At 37.3% G+C, this 27,913-nt stretch overlaps 2 protein-coding genes across 2 annotated transcripts; one reads left to right on the forward strand and one right to left on the reverse strand.

Moving 5' to 3' along the window:
• Positions 1–68: 68 nt before the first annotated feature.
• Positions 69–6,643, reverse strand: LOC140135950 (uncharacterized). The gene is made up of 4 exons (XM_072157648.1): positions 6,441–6,643; positions 2,740–2,926; positions 1,394–1,539; positions 69–765 (listed from the first exon to the last, which is right to left on the reverse strand). Exons 1-4 carry the CDS (start codon positions 6,574–6,576, stop codon positions 368–370), a joined length of 867 nt encoding a protein of 288 aa, XP_072013749.1. The 5' UTR covers positions 6,577–6,643; the 3' UTR covers positions 69–367.
• Positions 6,644–20,125: 13,482 nt separating this feature from the next.
• On the forward strand, positions 20,126–27,649 carry LOC140172622 (uncharacterized). Its single transcript, XM_072195759.1, has 8 exons — positions 20,126–20,236; positions 22,871–22,985; positions 23,538–23,702; positions 23,992–24,285; positions 24,699–24,913; positions 26,044–26,203; positions 26,770–26,870; positions 27,527–27,649. The coding sequence occupies exons 1-8, from the start codon at positions 20,126–20,128 to the stop codon at positions 27,647–27,649; spliced, it is 1,284 nt and encodes a 427-aa protein (XP_072051860.1).
• Positions 27,650–27,913: the final 264 nt, after the last annotated feature.

The raw sequence follows: 27,913 nt of genomic DNA on the forward strand, positions 1-27,913 counted from the left end.
AAATTGTGATATATTTGATTTTGAGAATTACACAATGCATATGTAAACTTTCTTTATCTGTGTCAGTGTCAATAATAGAATATTGATTTCAACGGAGTATTGAGCTGTATGGAAAAAATATTTATAATACAGGGTGTTGACACTGTGCCTTGTACCTGCTACAGCTGAACCAACGGTCACGGTGGCTTCACCGATTGTCGGCAAAGAAGCCAATAGAGTAAAGCAAAGCTTTGTGGCCTGTAGAGGAGCAACCCTGTTTATATCCATTTGCCTGCTTTGTCATCCTCACTTGGTGGCACGTGTGACGGACATCACTTGAAAGATGTACAAGAAATACAAGCGATCACCAGACGTCGAACGTCGGTGTTCAGGTCACGCTGGCTTCATTCTGATCTGTCCATGTACCAATCACTGTCTCATATGCAGGAGGAGGCTCTTCAATTTCCTCATCGTCATTTCTGCTGGCACTACTAACTTTCTTAAAAGTATTAAACTTGTCTTTTATAATTTGATCGTAACTTGGCAAATCGGCTGAATTATCTGACGACGCCATCATCGTTGGAAATGAACCAAGTTCAATCTCGCGAGTTCTCTCGCGACTTGCATATTGCGAGAAGCGACTGGCGTGCAAATTTAGTCGTCTTCTTTCGTTGTAATGTCTATGACAACATCGGCATAAGACACACAGTAACGTACATACAGGAACAAACATCGTGCTCATGAAAATACGAGCAAAGAAGGACCCATAGAAACCAGATGATTGATCTGTACGGAAATATAAAGAAATTCATATCTATTTATATTTTATAATTATGCAAGATTTGAAATAATCGTATGCAGGGTGCACAACTTCCCCTAAATACTTTTTTAAATAAATCGAAATGCAAACTTGTAGCCCTGTTTGTTCTACACCCATGAAACAAATTATATCGTCACATGTCTTTGCGTTCAGTCAAAATGGTTCATTATGTAGACCGTTTTAAACCGTGTTAAAAGTTGCATCTGTGTCAACTCTCAAACAATACAGCATGCAGGCCATGCCTATTCATGTGTTTACTGTTAAAACGGCCTCTTTTCTTACATAATTAGCCATTGTGACGGAGCGCAATGAGGTGTGACGCTATAAATTGGCCAATAGGAGTAAAACAAATAGGGCTATAGTGAAATATCTTTTTACATTTTTACATTTCGTAAAATATTTTTCGACTTATTTAAAAAAGTATTAGGGGGAACTTATAATTTGTGCACAGTGTATGTCTACGATTACAAGCTTGTAACATTAATCGGATACAGGGAAACAGGGTGTATTTTTGTCAGACGGCGATATACGCATTCCATTCTTCGTTTCTCAATTCCGAATTTTAATTTTTATATATAAAAAACCTCTGCTTACGATATTTATCAGTATTGCACAGTACTCCAGCTAGAGCAGCACATCGTTGCTTACTCCATGACTGATAGCTACACTCTGTTAGAGACTCCTCATCTCCTTCGCATGACAACCCATGCAAATATGAGTCACTCTGGCGTATCCCATACCTAATTAAATAAAAAGTGAAAACAAAATATCATAGTCAGAAGCATTGATAATGTAAAGAAATGTGTACTCTCTTTTCTTGATATACAAAATCTATGATTCTGAAATATATTAAACCCCCCTCCCTTCAGAATAAAAATGGCAGCCCCCGAACTGTCTATTACTACTGGGCATACTTTCCAATTCGGTGAATAAATTATCAAATGATTGTGGAAGCAGACCAGTTTTAAACTTATACATGAATATACCCAGTTCTTTGTTATACAATTCAAAAATATTTAAGGTATTATAGTTTTCAAACAAAGGCTTTGTATGACATAGATAAGAGCTATTAGAGATGATTCTTAAAGCCCTTTATTGAAGTTTAAAAATTTTCGTACGGTACTCTTTGCTGGCATTACCCCATAATAATATTCCATATACATGTCATAAGGCAGAATTATGGAGCAGTACAATTGATGCAATGATTGTTTTGACAAGAAGTGCTTAACTTTATTTAAGATACCTATATTTCTGGAACACACCTTGTAGATTTCACATTTGTGATTTCCACGTCAAATTCTCATCAATTGTTAATCGTGTTTTGTTCGATATGCTGTTCATAGAAGCATAAAGTTCGTTTTTGAAGCAAAAATATCACGGGAAAAGACCAAATTTGTAAAAGAATATATCAATGGATTTGTGAATTATTTTATTATTTATTTTATTTATTTGGCTTCATACACTGGTTACAATATCAAATAACAAAGATAAAAGATGGATAAATATATTGCACAAAGTAAAAGTATAAAAGACATATATATATATATATGTGAATAAAACGCACCACGGATCCAGCACATGTAGGAGAGATACCAGTGTAGAGGATTGGGATGAACAGGTGCATATCACCTCTAAGACCATCCCACCTCAAGATCAAAAATTTAATTAAGACACCCTACAAATAGCACAGCTGCATACGGAAACCCACGTACAAATGTCAGCCGGCATTTGTGAAGTTGAAAATTTGTTGGGTTTATACTATTTAGCAACATTTGATTCTTGATATTTCATTTTATTGCTACTTTGTCAAATATTGGATAAAACACCTATTAGTTTATTGAATGGACAGTAGTATGTTAGGCTGATTTGGCGTACCCAGCCGCGAGTAAATTTCCAGGATTCAGCAATCAGTATAATTAGCTATACACCTGTACACTTACTTATTTTCAGCATTATGTAGTACCTCCTGAACACCAATGTTTCCTGAATGTTTGCATAGCACCTCCCCTGTTCTGATATTCCACGATTCGTCATCACAGAGGTAGCCTTTATGAGTTACTTTTGATGCATTTCGAAAGGTAATTACTACTAACCCAGAATAACCATAGCCTCCAACAACTTCTACACCTGTACGAGATAAATAGACATGTATACATGTTGGTATGTTGGTAGCCAACAAAAGCATAATGTTGACAACAAAAGCATAGTGATTTATTGCGCTATACGCACAGGCACAACGCCTATACGTCATCAATCTTCAAACCTCAGCACACTTGACATATTTTCGCTGTCACTATACAGCTCTATATCATTTCATACACTATCAAACAACAACACATGGATTTGCAGCTAAAGAGCGCACACCCTAGACATTCCACAATTGGCATTCGCAGCCAGGTTTCGACGAGACATTTAGTTCCTTGTCCAGGGGAATTTTAAGCAAACATAATTTTTAACACGAGAGCATAGGTTCGAACCTGCAACCTCTCGTAGCATATGTATTCGAACACCTTATTGACTGCACCCAATGGAATGCGTGTATGTTATATATATAAACCTGAAGTGTTTTTGTCATTTATGTCTGGTGACGTATGTAATTGACAAATAAATCCCAGGGATATGGGAAATTGCCCAACACACACATTAAATGTATCAGGGGGCTATCATTTTCTTCGGAAGGGGGTCCCAAATATACTGGGGGTCATACATTTTTGGAAAGAAAAACAGGGGGGGGGTCATACAATTTTTGATGACTAAAATGTAGGGAGTCACAAGATTATAACAGATAGTGTGTTTATTTTATTCAAAAAGACTGATTTCAATACAATTTTAGCCTGTTTAGGGGGTAAGGTGTATCGGTGGTGGTGGTGGGGGGGCATATTTTTTGTTGCCGAAATAGGGGGGCAATTTTATTGACGCCAATTTTTTTTGTAAATTTGGGACCCCCTTCCGAAGAAAACGATAGCTCCCTAGATGTTGTGTACAAACATACCCCAGCCCAACACAAATACCCTCCCCATGCCCCCACCTCTACAGCACCCTCACTCATGCACATACAAATTATCATTTTTGTTGCGTATTATTTTTATTAGCATTATCAAAAGTAGTGACGTAGCCTACGTCTACATTTTTAATGTAGCGTGTGTGTGTGGGGGAGAAGGGGTGTGGGTGCTATTTAGGGTAGACGAGGTATCGTTGGTCGAAGCAACCTAAAAATCGATTATCATTATCTAGATCAATATATTATTGAAAATTAACACCTTGATGTTTTGCAAAAGTCCATTCTACAAATCGTATACTCTGCAAACTTGCTTAATTTATTGTTGTTAATTAGTTATGTACGTTTTACAAAAGTGTTGTTGTTTCAGCCCTCTTCAAAACGTAACTCAAGAACTGCAGCACCTACAAAAGTATATCTGTGATATTTTAATTCTTCTACACGCTCGCTATGAATTGAACAATGCAATTTTGCCAAAGCTCACTACCATTCGTAAGATGCTGTGAACTACCAAATCACAACAGTTTAAAATAATTAACTAGACTTAGCTGTGGTCTAACCCACGAACACAGCCGTGTTGTGACCCCTAATGACCTTTGACCCCAAAATATATAAAAACGCCCACAAACATTGGCTAATGTCAATGCATGGGTGCACGTGGCACCACTTTGCTATGTTACTTGTGGCAGAAGGGGCATTTTGAAGGTTTTTCGTCTCAGACCGGAAGTGACCCCTAAATGACATTTGACCCCAAATAAAAAATACCACATATGAATTGGGTAACCACAATTCATGTGTGAACATACCGTTACTGTCCTATGTTTTTCTTAGGTTTTTTGTTTTATACCGGAAGTGACCCCTTAATGACCTTTGACCTCAAACAAAAAAAATACCACATATACATAAGGTAAACATAATTCATGTGTGCACATACCGTCACTCTCCTATGTTTTTCTTAGCTTATAAATTTTTTGAAGGAATTTGGTTTTATACCGGAAGTGACCCCTTAATGACCTTTGACCTCAAATCTGTGTATGATTCATAGACACTGTGTAATAGCAATGCATGTGCGCAAGTTGCATCACCGTCCTACGTAATTTGTGGGAGAAGTAGCATTTTGAAGGTATTTCGTTTTATACCGGAAGTGACCCCTTAATGACCTTTGACCCCAAATAAAAAAATACCACATATACATTAGGTTGACATAATTCATGTGTGCACATACCGTAACTCTCCTGTGTTTTTCTTAGCTAATAAAAATTTTTGAAGGAATTTGGTTTTATACCGGAAGTGACCCCTTAATGACCTTTGACCTCAAATCTGTGTATGATTTATAGACACTGGGTAATAGCAATGCATGTGTGCAAGTGGCGTTACTGTTCTACTTAATTTGTGGGAGAAGTAGCATTTTGAGTTGAAATCACGTTTTTGACCCCTGTGACCCCTACTTGACATTTGACCCCACGAATTTCATGTGACATGCAGGGGCTTGGTCATTGATGATTGTGACCAAGTTAGGTTAAAATCGGTGTACGCATGTAAGTGCTAGAGCAAATGTAAAGGTCGACAGAAGAAAGAAAGAAGAACTAGAGCAACTGTGCCCTTGGCAAGGGCACGAGGTAAGTTAGGCGGATGACTGTGACGATCTGATCCAGCAGCCAATGTGCTGGATTGTATTAATTTTAATAAGACTGTTTCGTTAATTGCCGTTTTAATATACCTTGATCGTAGAAAGCTGGCATTTTGAAAACTTTTAAAATATTTAAAACATGTTAAGAATGTCATAAGAATCATTGCATTTAAATTTCAGCTAAATTAGAGCAATTTGAAACACTTGACCTTTGACTCCTTTATGACCCCCTTAATGACCTTAAATGAATTTTAAAATATTTTCAAAATGTTTAAAATGTCATAAAGGATCATTGCATTTGAATTTCAGTTCAATTGGAACATTTTGGAAACTTGACCTATGACCCCTTTATGACCCCTTAATGACCTTAAATGAATCTTACAATGTTTTTAAAATGTTTAGAATGTCATAAGGATCATTGTATACAAATTTCAGCTCAATCAGAGCATTTAAAAAAATTGACCTTTGACCCCTTTATGACCTTAAATGAATTTTTAAATATTTGTCAAATGTTTAGAATGTCATAAGGATCATTGCATTTAAATTTCAGCTCAATTGGACCATTTTGAAAAATTTGACCTTTGACCCCTTTATGACCCCTTAATGACCTTAAATACATTTTAAAATGTTTTAAACATGTTTAGAATGTCATAAGGATCATTGCATTTAAATTTCAGCCCAATCGCAGCATTTTCGGTTAAAATGACCTTTTGTGACCCCTGTGACCCCTGAATGACCTCTGACATTAAACAAATCCATAAGTTTTGTAGCCAGCTACCCAATACTGCTTGTGACTGAGTTTGGTCGAAATCCGATCAAGGATGTGGAAGAAGTAGCAAATTGTGAGAAAGAAAGAGGAAAGAAGAAAGAAGAAAGAAATGGCAAGAAAGAAATAAGTTAGGCTGCACGCCTAACTTAAAGAAAGAAAGAAAGAACCTGTAAGAAAAAAGACACAGCCGTGACTAACGTCACGGCTGTGTAATAACCTTAAAACGTATACTGACTATATTTACCTATTGAATGTGATTCCGCCACTAACCAAGGTGAACCACCAATTAACACACTAACTAGAGCAGGTATCATATTGCACTTCATTATTGAAGCGAAGAAATACGAGAATTTAGAGAATGATTTACAGTAATACTCCATAATATACACGGCAGCTCCAGTTGTATTAATACAAACATACAATCATCCATAATATACACGGCCGCTCCAGTTGCTAGTTGTATAAATGCAAACACACAATCATATAGTGCAGATTGCCACTCGAAAATGTAAACAAACGATCATTTTTACCCAAACAGATCAACAATTGCAAATTCATAATTATCACTTTGCTTGGTACCAAACTGCACACTAATGCAACATTGCATCTATATTGCAATGTCAATATATTTTGCAATTCTTTAAAATATAATCATTTTACGCACAGGTTCAACATAATTCTAGCATTGTACAAACAAGCTTGGCAGCCATATTGCGTAGTAGTGTTGCATAGCCAAGAGCTACTGAGCGAGGTCAGCCGAATCTATTATGAGGGCGTCTGCACTCAGCAGGTATGAAATTTTAAAGTATTTCCTTTCCATATTCATCAATGATTATTTGCCAATGATAACGTCTAATAATAATAATAATAATAATAATAATAATAATAATAATAATAATAATAATATAATAATAATAATAATAATAATAATAATAATAATAATAATAATAATAATAATGTAATAAAAATAATAATCACCCTCATCATAAAAAACCTTTAAAAACGCAAAACCATGCATAGATAATCAAAATATAAAATTCATAATACCATGTATGCACCAACACTTGATTATATTTTGATTGAGTTTACCGATCGAGTGCTTGCTAACATGTCCCGTGGATGTCAGCTTATGTGTACACACGTCGAGCGCGATGCTCTGTGCAGTATTACATGCTTATGAGCGTATAGTACACGCATTGTAGGCGCTGGAATGAAATCGCAATTTTCTTCGTTATACCTCATTTGTTTGGCTCGAAATTAAAAGGGGATAATGTGATCAGTGAAAACAAACATTTAAATAGGTATCTATTCTTTATGCAAATCACACATTGTTGCTTTAATAGAATAAATCAATACTGTCAATGTATCTAATGCATGATTCTATTTCAATAGAAGTTTAATAGAGAAACTAGCAAAAACGGCTATCAATCAAGCAATCAATCAAGTGTTCAAGTGATAAACAATCATGGATAAATAATCAAATAAATAAATATACCTAGCTAAACAAATAAACGAAACAAAAAAAGTTGAATATATTGGTCAGAATGCATTATCCCCAGACACTGAAATGACGAAAGCACTTACACCAAAATTTGGGCCTCTGGTCAGCCATTCAGAAAGAACGCATAATTTATTCAAACAATGTTTTTAGACGCTTCCTTGGAATCAGCCAAATAATAATGATTTCTGGACAACTTTTTCGCCCTAAGTAAATACCCGACCGAGCATCCCAACAATTACTGGGAAGCTAGTTGCGCCTATAACCCAAGAGTTCCCCTTAACACACTGGGAACTATTTCGCTAGGCACTCATCTAGCGATCAACTCCTTATCGAGAAGGAAAAGCTCCATATACCAATGGACAAATATTTCGCTAGGCAATCCTCTACACGATCATCTCCTCGGAGGAGGAAATAAAAAGCTCCATAATACCAATGGAGAGAATATAAAATGCCGCGGACTTACATGAATTCGCTAGGCAGTCATCTAGCGCGTCAAAAGAAATTAAATGGCTGATACCTTTCTCATTTTCCTATTATATTCATATTCAGATTACATAGTGGACATCGGTAAATATACCCATGCCAAATACCCAGTAGGTAGATGCCTACGGATATTGGAAGTACTAAATAGAATTTATTAATGTAGTACATGTATAATTCTGTACATTAAATCGATCATTTTAGAAAAATGATCCAAAAACTGCCACAAGGACTACTTGTTAACATCCGTACCCTGTGCCAGGGAATAAGCTATTTCTGATCCCCTCATTTCCTTTGCTAGTAAATTCATTCATTCATATTTCATTTTCATCAATCATCAACATCAATATACAAGTGATACTAATAGCTCAACAAAGTAATAAAATTAAATGTAAACAAGAGTCATTGGTATATAAATAAATCTCAATACATTTAGGCAGTAACAATTAAATCAATATAATTAAATTAGAATAACATTACTATGTATGATTGACCAAAATACACTTTAAATGCATAATGATATTACGAGCGTGCTTGTAGTAGTTTATCACGGAAATACCACACTGCAATGGCAAATGATCTTGAAGTACTTCTACGGTGATAAGCGCCTAACAACTGATAAGCTGGCTCTCTACAAACACGCTCAGTGAATAATACATACATACATAATAAATACCGCAAGATCCACGCTTGTGATTATTTGAAGAGCCTCTGAATTTTACGGTCGAGGCCTCTTCACCACAGTGGACCATTAACCCGATTTTGTTTGTTTGAACATGTTGAAGGAGTTAATCGCAAAACCCATTATTTTTCGCTGCCAACGCCAAGCAAACACAGTGCCATGCTCTGCACATTTATGAATTCGAATACATAACTAGGATATCATGTCTAATACAAAAGGCAGCCTTTAACAGAAATTAACGCGATAACCAGCCGGCTGCGCAACCTCATAAAAACTTGAACCCAATATTTCATTTTTATTTATACTTTGATGAACAAGAAAAATCTGAGGGCATAGTACTTGGCCCCTGTCTAGCTATCCCATGCCAACCTGGTGTTAATTCCTTCCTTCCTGCTATAAATAAAATTACTCGACCTAAGACTGAAGGGCATTACCACCTAAGACTGAAAGTGGTACCAATTGTATCGATTTTGTTAATGCTTCTGAAGACACACTAGAGTGAACACACCTATACAAATAGAATTTAAGAAAATACAACTGCGCAACAGAATAGAATGTGTTGCTGAGATAGAAATTGAACCTAAAGTGATCTACCCACGCACACTCTCACACCCGTATACAATAGTCATACTACTATGTAACTCAAAAACCTCAATGTAATTAGAATATTATTCAAATTCAAAGAACTCTCAATCGAATATATTTTCCTTTCTCTTTCGTTTTTCATCTCATTCCTCATTACCTTTTAATTTGAAGACCGACACTTTATATGTACTTGTCTCACTACTGCGAGACTCAAATTTTATGACACACTATCAAACTCTTGAAATCAATTTTAAACAGATATCATTATGACATATGGGGAGTGGTGGGTGGGATAAAAAATTTCTGCATCCGTTCTTGCTGAAAAACTGACAGAGAATGGCCTTAGCCAACAAAATGGCCACCGACGGCTTCGAGCAAGGCTGCCCGTGATTGGCCCGCCTGGTACCAAACAAGGCACCCAATTGGCTTCCCATGGAAACATCGCGTGGCATCACGAGGGCGATTCCATTTCAGCAGCAGGGATAATTTTAGGTTTCATTTGATGTACAAATTAAACTGCATTTTCCAGAATGCATTTAGTATTTGAAGAGCTTTGTTTCAAAACCCCTTACATCCACTTGCCCAATTTTGAGAACACATCAAAAAATCATCAAAAAAATCACTGATATATGGGAGTTTGCAACAAAAGCAGTTTTTGGCGGGGTGCTCATTCTACCCAAGCATCCCGCCAAAAACTGCTTTGGTTAAAAACCCCTTTATATCAGTGATATTTTTTATGATTATTTGATGTATTCTCAACATTGGCAAGTGGATGTAAGGGGTTTTGAAACAAAGCTCTTCATTTTAGTTACGAAATTCCAAACATTTTATTATAATGATGTGCTTTTAATGTCCGCTCTTTCACTCCAGATATATCAACTGCTAGGCACACCAAGACTGTTTGACTTTGTCAATTATGACAGCCCCGCCCCAATTTCAATTTAAATAATGGCAGTCCTGTATTATCACGTTTGCGTACACTTTCCATTTGTGGATTGCAGGAATAGCTTAATATTATCACATATACGTCTAGTCCTCTTCTTTTGTTCCATTATCTATTGTATTTCTTTTGTTAAAAGTCTGGTCAACTGTCGATTATATCAAGTAATGTGGACAGGTCAAGATAATCTTGGTCAGGTCAAGATAATCTTAGTTAGGTCAAGATAATCCTGGTCAGGTCAAGATAATCTTGGTCAGGTCAATAAATGTTAAACAAGACAAGTACATGTTCGCATTTAGAAACACTGGCCACATTATTTGACTTTTTGGACATTTCAACAAACTTAAATTGCATCAAAGTACATTATGAAGTGATCAAACTATAGAGGGGCTCTAATTTTGAATTTATATATTTTACACGATCAGCATAAATTATTATGCAAGTTTATGCATATTATATATTTAAATGAAGATGGTAAACAATATTTTTGTATATTGAATGACATCAAGAACACCTCTATTGAATAATGCAAATTAGTTTGTATTATGTCTCTTAACTTAAGCCTGCATAATTAGGACGATCTACCTTTGACCCCCCTCTCCCAACTAAACGCAGATTCCGACAAATTAGGTTACAAAACAAGAGCCATGCCAGGGGGTGGCACTAAATTCACGGTTTTTGTTTTAGCCACGCAAACATATGGCAAATTTAGTTGGCTTCCTGTCAACAAATTGAGGCAAAGTTATCGATCGGTTATGAATAATTCACACCAACTCTTATTCGACCCATGTGATTGAGGTCACCACACTGTAAAGGTGTCTTAAGTTTAGCGAATCGTACCTGTTGAAGAGAGTAAAAACGCCCTCTTTCGAGGTCACAATGAACGGAAATGGGGTCAACTACTATGATCCCATCAGGCAGCAGTGATTGGTTCTTCCAAGAAAGTCTTCTAATTTGATAAGGGAATGACTTTTTCCTATAATAATGTCGAAATTAGGATCTCATATCAATAATACGAAGGAAATAAGTGACAGGCATGACATGTATGCAATCCCAGCAAACACAAAACGTTTCCAAAACGTTTTGAATTGGTTTTTTATTGGTTTTGTTTTTGTAAAACGTTTCAAAAACGTTTTTAAAACGTGATCTTATCGCAGTTGGTTTCTTGATCGCAGGTAGTTTGACCAAAACGTTATAATAACGATTTATCAACGTATGCAAAATACTGACAAACGAGCATACTAGAACGAAATCATAACGTTCATATAACGTTTTACTACAACCGATTATTTTCCTTTTTTGGCATAATATCGTACGTAGTGTCATTGCCGTCTTCACTGTCGTCATATTGACTTATCATCATCATCATCATCATCATCATCATCATCATCATCATCGTCAAAGTACATTGAAAGTTATTTTTTACCCCATCATTGCAATATTGAGGTGAAGTCATCATCAACATGTCACGTGACGAAATATGTAACGGTCACCAAGTCGGAATCTTCAACCCGCGATTTGGTAGCCCAATTGGGTGACTTTTGAAGATTTTTCCCTTGACTGTTGATCATTACTTATCCCATATAAAGCAATAGTTAAGAGCACAAAATTGGCGACTTTTCAACCTTGGCTACAGCAACGTCTGTTTTTCCGTCCCATAGAAACCAACGATTAAATTCAAAATTGGGCGACTTTTATTATTTGACCCGCGATTTAGGCTGCCAAATTTTAGCAACCCTATAGGATCATTTCATTTCGCGGTTCGTATCGAGGGTTTGACGTTGATATTTCTCTGGCTGAAGCTGCTTAAACATTTTATGTGATTGTAACTCGGATCGTATTGGATATATATATTTTCAGGAAACTACTAAAAGGTAAGTTAAATATGAACTTAAATTTGATATTTAGTAAAATATAAAATTATGCTAACGGTAAACGCTTATAGTTTATCATTTGATTCACTGCAAGAAGTTGGTTAATATACAAAATACTGCGAAACTTAACCGTCGGTTGAAACAAGTCGAATTGTATGTGGTAGGCCTATACATACGTTTCTTTGTAAACTTTGAACTTGTTAGACTGAACAAGAATCTGCAAAATGAAAATTTTTGAAATAGCATAATTGTGTTCCTGCGGATGGTTAAACATGCTGATAACTGACATTGTAAATGTCATAAAGTATTATGATCAAATTAATCAATTGTCTTTTGCGCGCTGAACACGGTGTACGTGATGTGTATATCTAAATGTAAATACACATGCGTGATAATTTAGGCCTTTTTTAAGGATGTCCAACGCAGGATGTAGGCCTACACTGCACATTAGGGCGAAAGAGTGGTTTTTTTTTTACTATTAGAAAATGCTGTGAGACGTGAGACAATCATATGAGTAGAAACTAGTAATTTACCTGTAAGTGTAACTCAAATCGAAAAAAAATTGCTCTGATGTATTATATACGTCTTATTTTGTAATCATTTCAACTCATATTATAGTTATGTTTACTTGCATGCATATAACGACAGTACTATATAGGCCTACTAGTAGGTGCAGGGATGTGAGAGTATTTATTATTTTATTATTATTTTAAATTATTAAAATTAATGTAGACCTATATAATATAGGCCTATACATTAATTTTCCCACAGACCATTTCTCTTAGCCAAGGCCTATGTACAATGCACAAGTTCGGGTGCAAGTTCACCCATTCTTGGTAAGGTCAGGTTCAGAAGTTAATTGAAATGACTGATTTATTGCGCTATAAGATCTCAAACATGCTCTGCCTGCACAAAATTCTTAACCCCCGGTCCATGTCTAACTTCGTAGATCGATCTTTGAATGTGTTGGGTACAAAATATACTCCACAACTTGGGAGTCAAATTGTGATATAATTGAATCGGGGGAGGGGATCATGAACTGTGCCATTTGAGATGAGAATATTTTATCGCACAGGTTATCAGTTGTCACTGTAAATCAAACTTTTTATATTTTATAAGGTACTTCAATAATCAGGCCATTGCCATGGCCAGTCTTGTAGCCTGACCTAGAATGGTATGCCTCTCATCATTTGCAAGCCAAGCAAAACTTGAACTTGCTATTAAACATTTTAAAATTAACTACATTACCTGTGCGGTGTTTTTCAATTTTATCTTTGATTAACAAACAAACAAACAAAAAACCCGTTTGGAATTTCCTTTGTGACGGAACTAGTTAGTAAAACACCCCATGCGTTTTTAAGGCCAAACAATTACCGTGATTACTGCAAAACAACTTCTTTGCTAAGTATATTTTTAACATTGCAGGCCTTTAAATTGCTTTGCTTTGATCAGTTACAAAATAATGATAGCAAGTTGAACCATGTTTCGTTTATCTCCTGACGTATGCTTGCTGTCTTTGGCAGCTTAAAAATGTCGTATCCAGCTTTTACTATAGGCGGAGGGTGCACGGCTTAGAGTTTTCGACACTTTTTTTTTAATGGAGTCTTCTAAAATTCCCAAGCCGTCCCGCTGACCCACTCACAGATACTTACTCACAGATCTAGGATAGATGTGCTTTACTTTACCTGTGTTCGCATGCACGTACGCAAAGCGCGAGAAATGTTAAATTCTAATGTGAAGTAAATTTGGGTAGATCACGTATAAGGGAGTGTTCATAAATACTTTGGTGGGGGGGGGCTGGAAAAAAAAATTTTCATGTCGAACTTTTTTAACCCCCCTCTTCGTGAACCCAAAACGTTTCTGACCCCCCTCTTAATGGACCTAAAACTTTTTTGCCCCCCCCCCATATTAGGTTCAAAACTACTTTGACCCCCCCCCCCTCATTTTAATGTACCATTCTACATCAAAGGACAGAGGAAATATATTAATGATACTAAAATTTGTATTGATGTGCAATGAAATTGTACGTCCATGTCATTGATATAAAATATGTGAAATTGTGCAAATGTTTTATCATTTTGTAAAGTAGCTCATAAGTATGTTTTATGCAACTCAGTATTAAAAAAACGTCCATTTATGATTGGAATCAGTGGCAATGGAAGCATTGAAATTTAGAGGTCGGGGACGAGTAGGGCTATATTTTGTTCTGGTTTTACTGGAACTTGGGTGGGGGCAAAATAAAATTTTGGGGCACAGTTGACAAAAAATTGCAGTTGCAAATACATATACCGGTTTTGTTTTTTAGAGACTGTATTTGAGTATTTCATGTATTTGAGCTTCCAAAAAGGCTATATTGGGACGTTGTGTGCGCGTATTTTACACTATTTTCGCCCATGATGGGGATGAAAATGCTTTTATTGTGACAATGTTTTGTATTTACACTATTCTGGCACATATTCGGGTGAATTTGGGTGGACAATTAAACTGAACAACTAAATAAAATATGCAATTGCATCGTACGTGTAGCTATATTTCTTTTCTTTTCTCATGTCCCCCTTTTCCCCCGCCTTTTGCTTTTCCGCCCTGTTTTCTGTTTCTCTTTTCGCCCCTGTATCACTGTAAATCCATGTGTTTAGGGTTTCTGTAACACTTTTTAAACACTGCAAAGTGTGTAACTTTTTCATTTACACAGTAAAGGTATAGGACACCTAAACACCTAAACACCAAAGTAAACACAAAGTAAACACATATAGGCCTACACAAAGTAAACACATGGGGGTATTTAGATTCTAAAAATTTTCAATTTCATGTTTACTTTCATATTGTTTAGAAAGTAACACCAAATGTTTACAAAGTAAACGCATGTGCATTTACTTTCTAAACAATATAAAGTAAACATGTTGAAATATTTAGAATCTAAATACTCTCATGTGTTTACTGTTTGTGTTTACTTTGTGTTTACTTTGGTGTTTAGGTGTCCTATACCTTTACTGTGCAAATGAAAAAGTTAAACACCTTGTGTTTAAAAAGTGTTACAGAAACCCTAAACACATGGATTTACAGTGATACAGGGGGCGAAAAGAGAAACAGAAAACAGGGCGGAAAAGCAAAAGGCGGGGGAAAAGGGGGACGTGAGAAAAGAAAAGAAATATAGCTACACGGACGATGCAATTGCATATTTTATTTAGTTGTTCAGTTTAATTGTTTTAAAATTTTTATGATTATTGTATATCGGCTAACAGAGTGATTTATACATGCGATGGATCTTGTTTTATATCCAGGTCCCTCACCAAGAAGACACAATCAAAGAAGAAATTAAGTCTGCAACATAGTTCACCGTTTTAGTTCACCGTAAGTTTTTCCTAAAGTTTATTCGACTTTATTATTTCAGGTTAATTTGTTTCCTCTATTATACAGAATGGCATCACGAGGTCAGAAAAGCTACAATAGGCTATGGATGCTTCTCGTGCCATCAGAAGAATGAATGGCGCAGATGAATCTTCCGACGACACTGACGAGGAAATTCCTATTCTCCCTGTGCAAGAAGATGACGATTTAGCAGCAGATCCTGGTAGTCATGATGAAGATGATGAAGATGAATATCGAAATGATGGTGAAGACGATGATGATGAGGATCATAATGACATTGCAGATCACGATGAAGATCGAAATGACATTGAAGTTGATGAAGATCAAAATGACATAGGAGTTGATGATCAAAATGATATTGATGATGATGATGATGATGATTGGGGAGATATTGATTCTGACATTCCGTCACCCCTGACGAATCAGGAATTGATTCAGATTCTGACGATGATGCAGAGGACCCTCCGGCTTCATTTAGAGATCAACTTGCAATTTGGGTTAATAACTACCAGATTAAGCATAACGCTGCTGATGGACTTTTGAAACTTCTGCAAAGAAACGGTCACCCTGAATTACCTGCTTCTGCGCGAACATTACTTCGTACATTACGACATGTTCAGACAAGGCAAATTTCAGGCATGGACTATGTATACTTTAACCTGGTTGATCAAGTGATCAAAGCGTACAGGTTTTGTAAACCAAATATTGGCGATGACGTTGATTCCCTCGACCTTGCCTTCAATGTAGACGGCATTCCGCTTTTCAAGGCTTCCAGTAGTTGCCTTTGGCCTATAAATGTATCACCAGTTCATGTTTTCACAGTGGCATTAACATATGGTTCTTCAAAGCCTAATAATTTGGATTTTTTGTTGGACACCATCAGAGACCTGGAGAGGCTCCTTGCCCTCGGACTAACTGTTGACGATAACATCATTCCGGTACACGTTAAATGCATAGTATGCGATGCACCTGCTAGAGCATTTGTCAAATGCACTAAGCTGTATTCAGGATACCACGGGTGCGATCAATGTTGCCAGCGAGGTGATTATCTACAGCGAAGAATGACATACCAGCAAGTACTGGGACTAGAAAAAAGGACTGACGAATCTTTCCGCAACCAAACATATGAAGAGCATCACCATGGTGAAACACCTTTTCTTCAGCTACCCATCAACATGATCAAGTCTTTCCCGGTAGACTACATGCATGCATCTTGCTTAGGGGTAATGAGAAAACTGATACTAATCTGGATGAGGGAAAGGGTAGATTATTGGGATCGCGAATGTCTGCCCTTCAAATAAAGAGTGTAAGCGACAACTTGGTTGGGTTAAGCGGATCAATTACAGAAGATTTTCAGCGCAAACCGAGAAGTTTGCTGGAGGTTGACCGATGGAAGGCGACCGAGTTCCGGCAATTTCTCCTGTATACGGGGAAAGTTGCTCTAGATGGGATACTGAGACGTGATTTGTACCAGGGATATAAAGGGATAGGCATCGTAGCTATTACGTAACACACCGAATGATGTAGTTTAACTCCAGACAACGATCATGCGTTAATATTTACAAAATGGCGAATGATGTAGTTTAACTCGAACAATAGCGTGACGTAGTTGGTGGCGCTGTTCCTATATGCACTTTCACCCTCCTGTTTGTACGACCATTTCATGGCTCTTAGTATAGCTACATGCATCCTTATAAGCCCAAATCTGGCACGGGAGTTCAATGAATATGCCAGCCAATTACTGGTTTATTTTGTCGAACAGGGGCGTGTTTTGTATGGTGAAGAATTCCTTGTGTATAATGTGCACACCATGTTGCACATGGCAGAAGTGGCCGAAGAATTCGGAGATCTGGATAGTTGTTCCGCGTTTCCATTTGAGAATTATTTACAGCATCTAAAGAAACTTGTACGATCTGGAAAGCGGCCACTTGTCCAAATTGCTAAGAGACTAAGTGAACAAAATGTAGGTACCATGAATTTGCCATCAGAAGTTTTCCATATTTCATGCAATGAACCCAACAACTGTTACCTCCTTAGCGACACATCTTGTTGTGAGGTGCGGGAAAAAACCAACCAAAGGGATCTAAATGGCAACATACTGTTCCTGTGCAGAGTATACCCACAAAGTGAACATGCATTTTCCACACCCTGCGACTCGCGAATTATCAACGTGCATAAAGTCCGCAAGCGAAACACGTTCATGAGGCTATTACCAAGCAGGAGCCTGACAAGAAAAGCCATGAAGATTGATATTGATAGGGATAGTGCTGTTTTCATGGCGTTGCTACATCGTATTTAGGTACGTCAGTGAGTATAATGAAAAACAAATACTAATTAATCAATTAACAAACGCCCTAACAAAAAATAAATAAATAACATTAAAAAAAAATATAAAAAAAACACAAAACACAAAACAAACAAATAAAAATACACGAAAAGAGAGCTATAGAATTTACAAAGACAACATTTAATGTTTCAATATGCAAAAAAAAAAAAAAAAAAAGCTTTCGCTGTATCGATATCGCCCATGATCATTTCAATCGGCTGAGCACAAAACTATAACTATTCGTATTTTTGAATTGAGTGCAAGACGCTAAATTCACCGCCCAATGGATACTAATGATTCAAAATGCAGCGTGGTTATAATTATTTTATGCTTATTATTATAAGATGATTTTTATGATATTCTAATTATTTCGTTATCTTTTGTACAGATGCCAGATAAGTATGCAGTGGTTATTTTCGAGACGGACGAAGACGATGAAGAAACTGTGGAAATTATTTCAGCATCATGGCTTGAAGAAATAAAAGTAAGCAAATAAAATTATGTTATAGGCCCATAACATTTCATAAATCGTTACCAAATCTTGAATTAGTGTCTATATTTCAACACTTTTAAAAATTTGTTTCACGTTCACACCGTTTTGGAAAAGTGAGGAGGGAGGGTGTCATTTTTTCTTAATTGACATAGTAGTCCGGTGGCAAAGGGTCCTGAACTAGGAGTCCGTGCATTTTTGATGATTAGAAGATGCCACCTATCTGGATATGTTCTACACATGTCTAGGAACAAGAAAATCTTTGTTGCCAATTTTGGAAATGCTGCAGAGGGCGGCCATCTTGGATTTCAAAATGGCCGCCATTTTCACTATATTTTGCCCTATAGCTCAGCTTGTGAGCAACATACAAGGTTAAAAATGGTGGCAACACCCATGTTTGTGATACCAAGGATTCCATAAAAGCCATTAACTTAGTTGTAAGTAGTTTAGTTTGGCGGCCATCTTGAATTTCAAAATGGCCGACATGTTAAACCTACTTTCACCTATATCTCGGCTTGTGAGTAACATAGAAGGCTAAAATGGTGGCAATACCCATGTTTGTGATACCAAGGATTCCATAAAAGCCATTAACTTAGATGTAAGTAGTTTAGTTTGCGGCGGCGGCCATCTTGTGTTTCAAAATGGCCGAAGTGTTAAACATATATTCACCTATATCTCGGCTTGTGAGCAACATAGAAGGCTAAAAATGGTGGAAATACCCATGTTTATGATACCAAGGATTCCATAAAAGCCATTAACTTAGCTGTAAGTAGTTAAGTTTGGCGGCGGCCATCTTCAAGTTCAAAATGGCCGACATGTTACACATACTTGCACCTATATCTCGGCTTGTGAGCAACATAGAAGGCTAAAAATGGTGGCAATACCCATGTTTATGATAATGATAATGGCGGTTGCAAAATCACCATCCCATAATATGTAACAATGGTCCATTCGCTGCCACCATGAATTTTAAAATGACCGTGCTGGTGAGAGCCATTTCAAACACCAGTGTCATACACATCTATGAATAACATACAGAGTAGTAATTTTTAAACTGGTGGAATCTAGATTATATGGATTTACATAAAGTTGTTGCAAGTCCTGCTAGGGTTGTTAAACATCATCATCTCTGTCCTCTTCATCGTCACGACCGTCATAGTTCACTGGTACACCGAGTCTGACCATATCTGCATTTGACGGCATCTGGAGTTAGAGGCAAATGTGGTGTCACTGGTGGCTTCAGAAATAGTGTCTGTCACACCAAGTTGGGAAAACGCTATAATGATCTCATGGTTGGCATCCAAATTATCGAAGACCTTCCAGCATGTTTTATTGCCTTTGACGGTAAACTTCCTAGTAATTTCGGCTCCAGACAAACCCAGGAAGATCTGCTGCTTTTGATAGCCCTAAAACATATTGGTCCTAATTTTATGTTTCTATGGCTCACTCAGAGTTATCACACTTGTGTCAGCTGCACAAGATTTGGATAGCGTCTTACAGCCAGTTATAAGACGTCCGTGTCTGGATCAAGAAGTCTGGAGTCATAGCGATCAAAGACTAGGCGCACTTCATTGTAAGTGTTATAGTTTTCCCAGAAACGAAAAAGGACAAGAACAAAGTTCGCTACATTTTGTGTCTGAAACGATAACAAGCAACAAGTTTAATTTGCGAGTATACCCATGATGATAGTGAAACTCCACACGTGGTCATCAAGTGCTATTGCAGTGAAAGGCAAGGATGGAAGTAATTTGATAGAGCTGAGAGAAGACAGCGCACTATTTGCACGGCTTTTAGTGATATCCAAAGCTCGAGAGATGAGTTATCTGTAGTACCCAGAGCTCTCTTTGCACCAGATGGATCACTTTTCATCACTTTCTCCAAGATTGACTTGATGCCCCTCCTGGAATCACTACCTTCAGACACCTCTATCTAGGATGGAGGCTATGGATAGATCATCTAATACTTTTCCTGTTCCTTCCTTGCCTGGGGACCCAGTAATGACACATCTTCTACTGTTCATATGTAAATAACTTGGATGAAGTTAGGAATACCAGTCCTGCAGCTGTTATACCTGACAGTTGCCAACATGTAACACTAGTCGATGGTAATTGGTATGGCTGATCTACAGGCACTGGACAAACCAGAGTGGGTGAAAACATGTTCAGAATATTGACCTGTCACTTTATTGAAGAAATACAATACTTACGAAGTTACGATGACGTGCACGGTGCACCTAGTATGGTCTTTGATCGCTATGACTTTGGTGACATTTCCCTAAAAGTTTCAACAAGTGTACGGCCGCTGGCAGGAAACAAAGCTGTGGCTTATCACATAACATCAATTGCAATTAACATAAGGTATGCGAAAGGTACTTTCACATGTTAAGACGAAATATGAGTTGACAGCTTTAGCAGAGAATTAGATTCTGCAACATGCTGCTATTAACGGAAAGCATGATGTAGTTACGTGGCACAATAAAGAAGAACACTCACACAGGATATTTAACCTAAGTAGTTTACACCCGGAGTTTACAGGGGAAGGCAGATCTCATGCTGCCCCGGGCATGCTGCATGGCATTGAGGCCACCAACAATGGTGCTACCTCATTGAAGATCAGACACAGACGTCTTAGTCCTGGCTGTAAGGCGCTATCCAAACCTTGCAACAGACACGGGAGTGAGCCATAGAAACATAAAACTAGGACCAAGATACAATGCTTCGGATCATCAAATGCAGCAAGTCTTCCTGTGTTGCTTGCCTTAATTGTCTGGAGCCGACATTACTGGAATGTTTGCCGACAAAGTCAGTAAGGTCTTAGATACTTTGGATGCCAACCACGACATCATTATTACATTGTCTTGGTGTGACAGATACTGTTTCTGAAGCAACCAGTGATGACACATTTGCCTGCAGCTCCAGATGCTGTCAAATACAGGTGTACCAGTGACCTATGCAAGTGTAAAATGAATGGACTGTTTTGCATAGACTGTACATGCTGTGAAGAGAAATAACTATGTGACAATGCTCATTCTCATACATTAAGTGACTGTGACAATGAAGAAGGCAGTGGTGATGATGTAACAAGCCTAGCAGAGGTAGCAACTTGCAACAACTCTATGTAAATCCATATAATCTAGATGCCATCAACTAAATTACAACTCTGTATGTTATTCATAGATGTGTAGGACATTGAACAACTGGTATTTGAAATGACTATCACCCGGGCTACATTTAAAAATTCACGGTGGCAGCGAAAGGACCATTGTTACAGCTTATGGGATGGTGATTTTGAACCCCCCCCCAATATCATAAACATGGGTATTGCCACCATTTTAGCCTTCTATGTTGCTCACAAACATTTTGAAACTCTAGATGGCCGCCACCAAACTAAACTACTTACATCTAAGTTAATGGCTTTTATGGACTCCTTGGTATCACAAACATGGGTATTGCCACCATTATTGCCTTCTATGTTACTCACAAGTCGAGATATAGGTGAATATGTTTAACACTTCGGCCATTTGAAACACAAGATGGCCGCCTCCAAACTAAACTACTTACATCTAAGTTAATGGCTTTTATGGAATCCTTGGTATCATAAACATGGGTATTGCCACCATTTTTAGCCTTCTATGTAGCTCACAAGCCGAGATATAGGTGAATATATGTTTAACACTTCGGCCATTTTGAAACACAAGATGGCCACCGCCAAACTAAACTACTTACAACTAAGTTAATGGCTTTTATGGAATCCTTGATATCATAAACATGGGTATTGCCACCATTTTTAGCCTTCTATGTTACTCACAAGCCGAGATATAGGTGAAAGTATGTTTAACATGTCGGCCATTTTGAAATTCAAGATGGCCGCCAAACTAAACTACTTACAACTAAGTTAATGGCTTTTATGGAATCCTTGGTATCACAAACATGGGTATTGCCACCATTTTTAACCTTGTATGTTGCTCACAAGCTGAGATATAGGGCAAAATATAGTGAAAATGGCGGCCATTTTGAAATCCAAGATGGCCGCCCTCTGCAGCATCTCCAAAATTGGCAACAAAGATTTTCCTGTTCCTAGACATGTGTAGAACATATCTAGATAGGTGGCATCTTCTAATCATCGAAAATGCACGGATTTTCGCTTGCTCCCCTACTATAGGCTAAAATTGACATTGCTATAACAGTCAGCATATGCCAGGAAAACGATAAGGTCCTTTTTATATAAGATTATGAGGGGTTAGAACATTTGCAATAAGTTGATTTGCGTTTACAAGTGAAAACTGATCCAAAACTGAGGAGGTATTTGTGGTGGCGGACTCAAAACAAATTGATTATTTTTATTTGGCCTAATGTTATGGTACTTTCCGACAAATATGGTGTATTTTGCTTGAATTCAATATTCTATTGTATTTCCTTTCTAAATAGGGTAAGACATACTGCTTTTGGCCTCCACACAACCAATTCAACAAAGCAAGAAAACACCAGAGGCCAGACAAAGAGCTGTGGAAAAGATACAAAATAAGACGGGTTTGGTTGGTGGGTAAGTTTATCGTTGACATTTTTACTTGCACTGCAAATACATAATCAATTTAAAAAAAGGAGCAGAGCAACACGATGAGTAAATGGAAGTCAATATTAATTAATAAGCTGTACTCAACATGAGTAAAAATTTAATCAATATTGAGTTCCATTTGACTAAATTTGTTACTCTTTTCCCTAATTTTACTCAATAGTTAGTAATTTTCAATATTTTTATCTATAGAGTGTATTCATTCAATACTCTGCGCGGCTCTTTAAACGATATGCCTAGATACGTTATGCCATATCGCCAACTCGACCCCCGGACTCAACCATGAATTGTGTGTGTGTGTGGGGGGGGGGGCTTGATTGGGCACTGAGCCAGATTAAGGGAGGGGGCACAGACTGGTTCAATGGGATTTTTAAACTTTTCGGGTGTGTGCTTGCCCATGTGTTGCATGGAGTCTTTGTGGGTCAAAAGGTCTGAATGTGTGCTTGGTAATGAACTGGACCGGAGATCATACGAATAAACTGCACTAAATGCATTCACTCCCGACTATTTTCATTTATACAGATGACTTTGAGAAAGCAAAGAGATTGCGGGATAATGCTGTGGATACTTCCCATCCGGAAGATGAAGGCGGCATCGGGGATGAACCGCTGAGGAAGAGGCAACGGCAGGCACCTACCCGACTTATTGACGACACATATGGTGATGACGCCGATATAGAATCTGAAGGTAATTATTTCAAGGGGTACTGTTGGTCGAGGCGGCCAAAAAGAAAAATCGATTTTCATTATCTATATCAATATATTATTGAAAACTAATATCTTGATGTTATGCAAAAGTTTATTCTACAAATCATAGGCTACACTTTGAAAACTTGCTTGACTTATTGTTGATAATGCGTTATGTACATTTGCTTTCCACAATAATGTGTGTCTGTCCATGCAAAGAAAGTGTCTATAGGTTCATGAATTATCGATATAGATATATCGTTATAGAATTTGTTTTTGCATTGTTTCAGACAGTGAAAGTCTGCTGTCGTCGCCGAAGAAGGTACCACGCCGCACCAGTCCTAGAAAAAAATCGGGAATGAAAGCTGCATTGGGAAATAAGCCCGGCCTACCTGTCTCGCCTAAATTCACACCTGCGGCCGCGGGACATAGTCTACTGAAGACACCACGCTCAGTTAGACCTACAGATGCATCAAAACGCTCACCACAGCCTGTTGCCTCATCAGTGAAGTCAACAAGCCCTTCAACATCCAGATCCAGCCACTCTTCCCCGATGGTCAATCCAGAAAGAAGAAACGCCGAGAGTAAGTTTGCACGTAGTAGGCCTATATTATAAAATCAAGTGGAACACACGATAGCACTTAACGCTCTTTTCACGAGCTAACATGGCTAACTGATATATTTTTTTAATTAGGTCTACATTATATTTGTGATTTTCGTAGTCCACGGAAATCATTAACTGAACGTGCTGAATGTAAAGTGAGTCAATGTACGCGTTGTAAACACCCGGGTGTAAACATAGAAAAAGAAAGACATTAAATATCACAAAAGAATTAACACAAATTTCGTTTATAATTGGTCTTTAGTTTACTGGAGCCCATGAAAAAAGCAGGGGGGAAATGTTTGGCCCTTCAATAATTTCAATAAACCTATTGTAGCTACATCATGTATAGGCTGTTACGTGAAAGTTTTGTTATTGTTTTTGTTTGTTTTGCAGACAGCGTCCCTGTTAGGATTCTTCTTAAACTTAACCAAATTGAAGAAAATCAGTTGGAAATTAAGCAAATGCTTAAGAAGATTCACACCACCGGCACCAGTACATCATGTACATCTGGGGATGTAGATGAAATGGAGAACCCTGCGGATTCGATAGAAGAATTGATGCAGATGGATGCTAAACTACGGAATGATGACCAGTTTAAAAAAACAACGGTAAGCAGAAAATTGTTAAAACTTCCCTGTTATTAACATGTTGAACCATATAAATTAATTTTATTTCCTTATATGTCGCTACTCCAAAAGAGGTCCGGGATTTGTTTTATCTTGTCTAGCTGACGGTCTGGCTACCTTACACTCCGGGCTCACACTACGATACTTTTAAGAAGAATGTTTTTATTATACTTTACGTATTTGGTCCAGTCAATGATGTCGGTGCGAATTTGCGCAAGCATACAAGCGTCCAAAAATCTGATGTGGCTTTATCTAATACATATTCATATAATTTATTATCTATTTCGGAGTATTTAGATCATATTTTAAGGGATCTGGAATGAGCTTTTTGAGCGTTTCGACAGTATTTTTGTGTGACATGAGAGCACATCAGACATATCGATATATATCGACATTTGATATTTTCACATTTTTGATATATAACAGTCCTCGAAGTAAATTTTATAAATCTAATGATATATTCTTAAAGTGTATGTAGCTGGGAGGAAAAGCCGACGATCAATTGAAAATTTGACCTTTCATATTGAAGATATGGATTTTTCCCCAAAAGACCTAATTTTTGTTGGTGTTTTGGGAAAAATCCATATCTTCAATACGAAAGGTCAAAATTTTCAATTGATTGTCGGCTTTTCATCCCACCTACATAGGGCCTACACTTTAAGAATATATCATTAGATTTATAAAATTTACTTCGAGTACTGACTGTACTGTTAAATATCAAAAATATCAATTTTTAATTTCAAAAATCAAAATTATTTGATATCAGAAGGACATTCTTCGTATTCAGAATTCAATTCGATATGTCTGATGTGCTCTAATGTCGCACAATAAATACTGTCCAAACGTTCATACCCCATCCCTTAAGTCATCAACATCATGCATACCATGAATTGCCATGTATGTGTACCGTGATGCAACTTGTTGAAAATGCTTATGCGTTCTACCCACGTTCAACTCATGAGTTTGTCCTACACCGTGTCATGCTGCGGTATACGTTTTGGAGACAATCACCCGGGACAATCAGTCCGGGTTGCACTATATTTTTACTCTAGTCTTGTTACTCTCCATGAGTTACAGATTCTATGTTAATGATCTGGCTTATTTTCTGATAGATGAAGTACCTGACTATGGTAGGAGGTGGAGACACTGGCGAAACGGTGCGACGGATGATGAGGAAGGTTGGAACCAATAATGTATGGTCCCAGTATAATATGGTTGGAAGAGGGGGGAAGAGGAGTTTTAAGGCCACAACAGTCTTCAAAGTAATAATGAGTAAGTAAAAGTATCATACTGCAGTTACTGTCCGTTTTCATATACACAATACACAGTGCTCTTACCATTGACGCGTAACCTCTACAAATAGTGTATGTTAGAAGTATGGGTAATTGCCTAGTTAACGTCGCTGTGTGAAAAATAACCGGCCAATATTAAAATACTCTTCTAAAATTCTAGAAAATATAGTTATGTAACATGTCCTAAATTTTTAGCTAATTTAGATGTTCGGAAATATTCGCACTTTGGTGTTTTAGTGTATGTTATAGGTAATAGTACATTGCAGGGGTTGGTTCAATATGACATTTTTCATTCGCCTACATTCTGAAAATTATAACACCTCCACCTTTTTAGGGTACGAACTTGTGACATGCGACCAAATGACAATTTTGCCGTTTAAATGACAAATACTTCGCGCAAATACGTCACTATGTGAAACAGTTACGCAAATACGTCATAGTAAGTACGTTTCTTGCACTGCTGCATGAATAATTATTCAACATGTTAAAATTATGTTTAACTAATATTGATTTTGCTTTATATCTTTTCGATCTTTCCTTATCCAGAAGCCACCATGAAAAACTCAAAAGAGAACGAGAAGATGATAGAACAGGCGATGGCCGGCTTCTTGAAGGCGACCCCTTTTAAAAGGGAGGACAAATTTACGGCAAGGTAGGCCTATAGGCTAAACTAAAATTTTGGAGATTGTATTTTATGCATAAAGTTAGATACGAATGCACGTTTTACAGTATATCAACATTTTATAGACAACACTCACGCACGTACATCCCACACCCCAACACACCCCTTCACTAACTCTTAAACAATTGGGAAAAGGGTATACCTCAATATCTTTGGAACATGGTGGTAGTGAAGGTTTTAATTTTGTAATTATAGCGAACTTTCGAAATAAAGAACTTCCGTTTCGGAATAGGGAACTTTTTCTTAAATCAGTATGGTTCATTCATTAATAGTGTTTAAGGAATGCTTTGAGCATGTTGAACGTGATCCATAGCCTCATCCTCTTTTCTCTAAAAAAGGTTGAGATATTTATACCACTGGAAACCTCTGGCTATGTAGAAAAGAAATTCTTGTAGACTAATTCGTTTGGCAATCGTCAAATTTGAATTACGTAGAACGAAATTACAACACAGTGGCCCATGGACATGATGGATTAGTGTAATATACACCTAATCATGCAAATGCAAAAGCGGAATCAACTGAAATTGTGGGAATTAGCTACTGAAAATGTCATAAAAAGAAGATGGTAAGATCATAAAATACTCCTTTAAATGTTCCATCGCATTTCATTACTCGTTACAGAAAACTGAGCAAGAAGAGTCGTCGTCAGAGCATGAGCGCACCGAGCAAGATCCTGATGATGATGATGATGAGGATGAGTATGATGCGGCAGACCGCGCTGCACCTGAAGACCTGAAGAACTGAAGACCTAGTATAGGTCTAATAATAAACCACACCGGCTAAATATGTGTGTCGGGAAATGATGTCAAATATTGGAAAAAGATAATGAATTTCCATGATATATTATGTGGCATATGTAGGCCTATACTCATGGAAAGCACATTTTCTATCTAAAAATTATTTTGAGACCATCTCCCGACACACCCCAATTAATTTTTGAGCCAGTACAGTAATGCAAAACCCTACTAGTCTTGACATTTCGTGAAAAAATCCATACTTTGAATAATG

This window comes from Amphiura filiformis, chromosome 16 (assembly GCF_039555335.1).
Source record: "Amphiura filiformis chromosome 16, Afil_fr2py, whole genome shotgun sequence".
NCBI lineage: Eukaryota > Metazoa > Echinodermata > Ophiuroidea > Amphilepidida > Amphiuridae > Amphiura > Amphiura filiformis.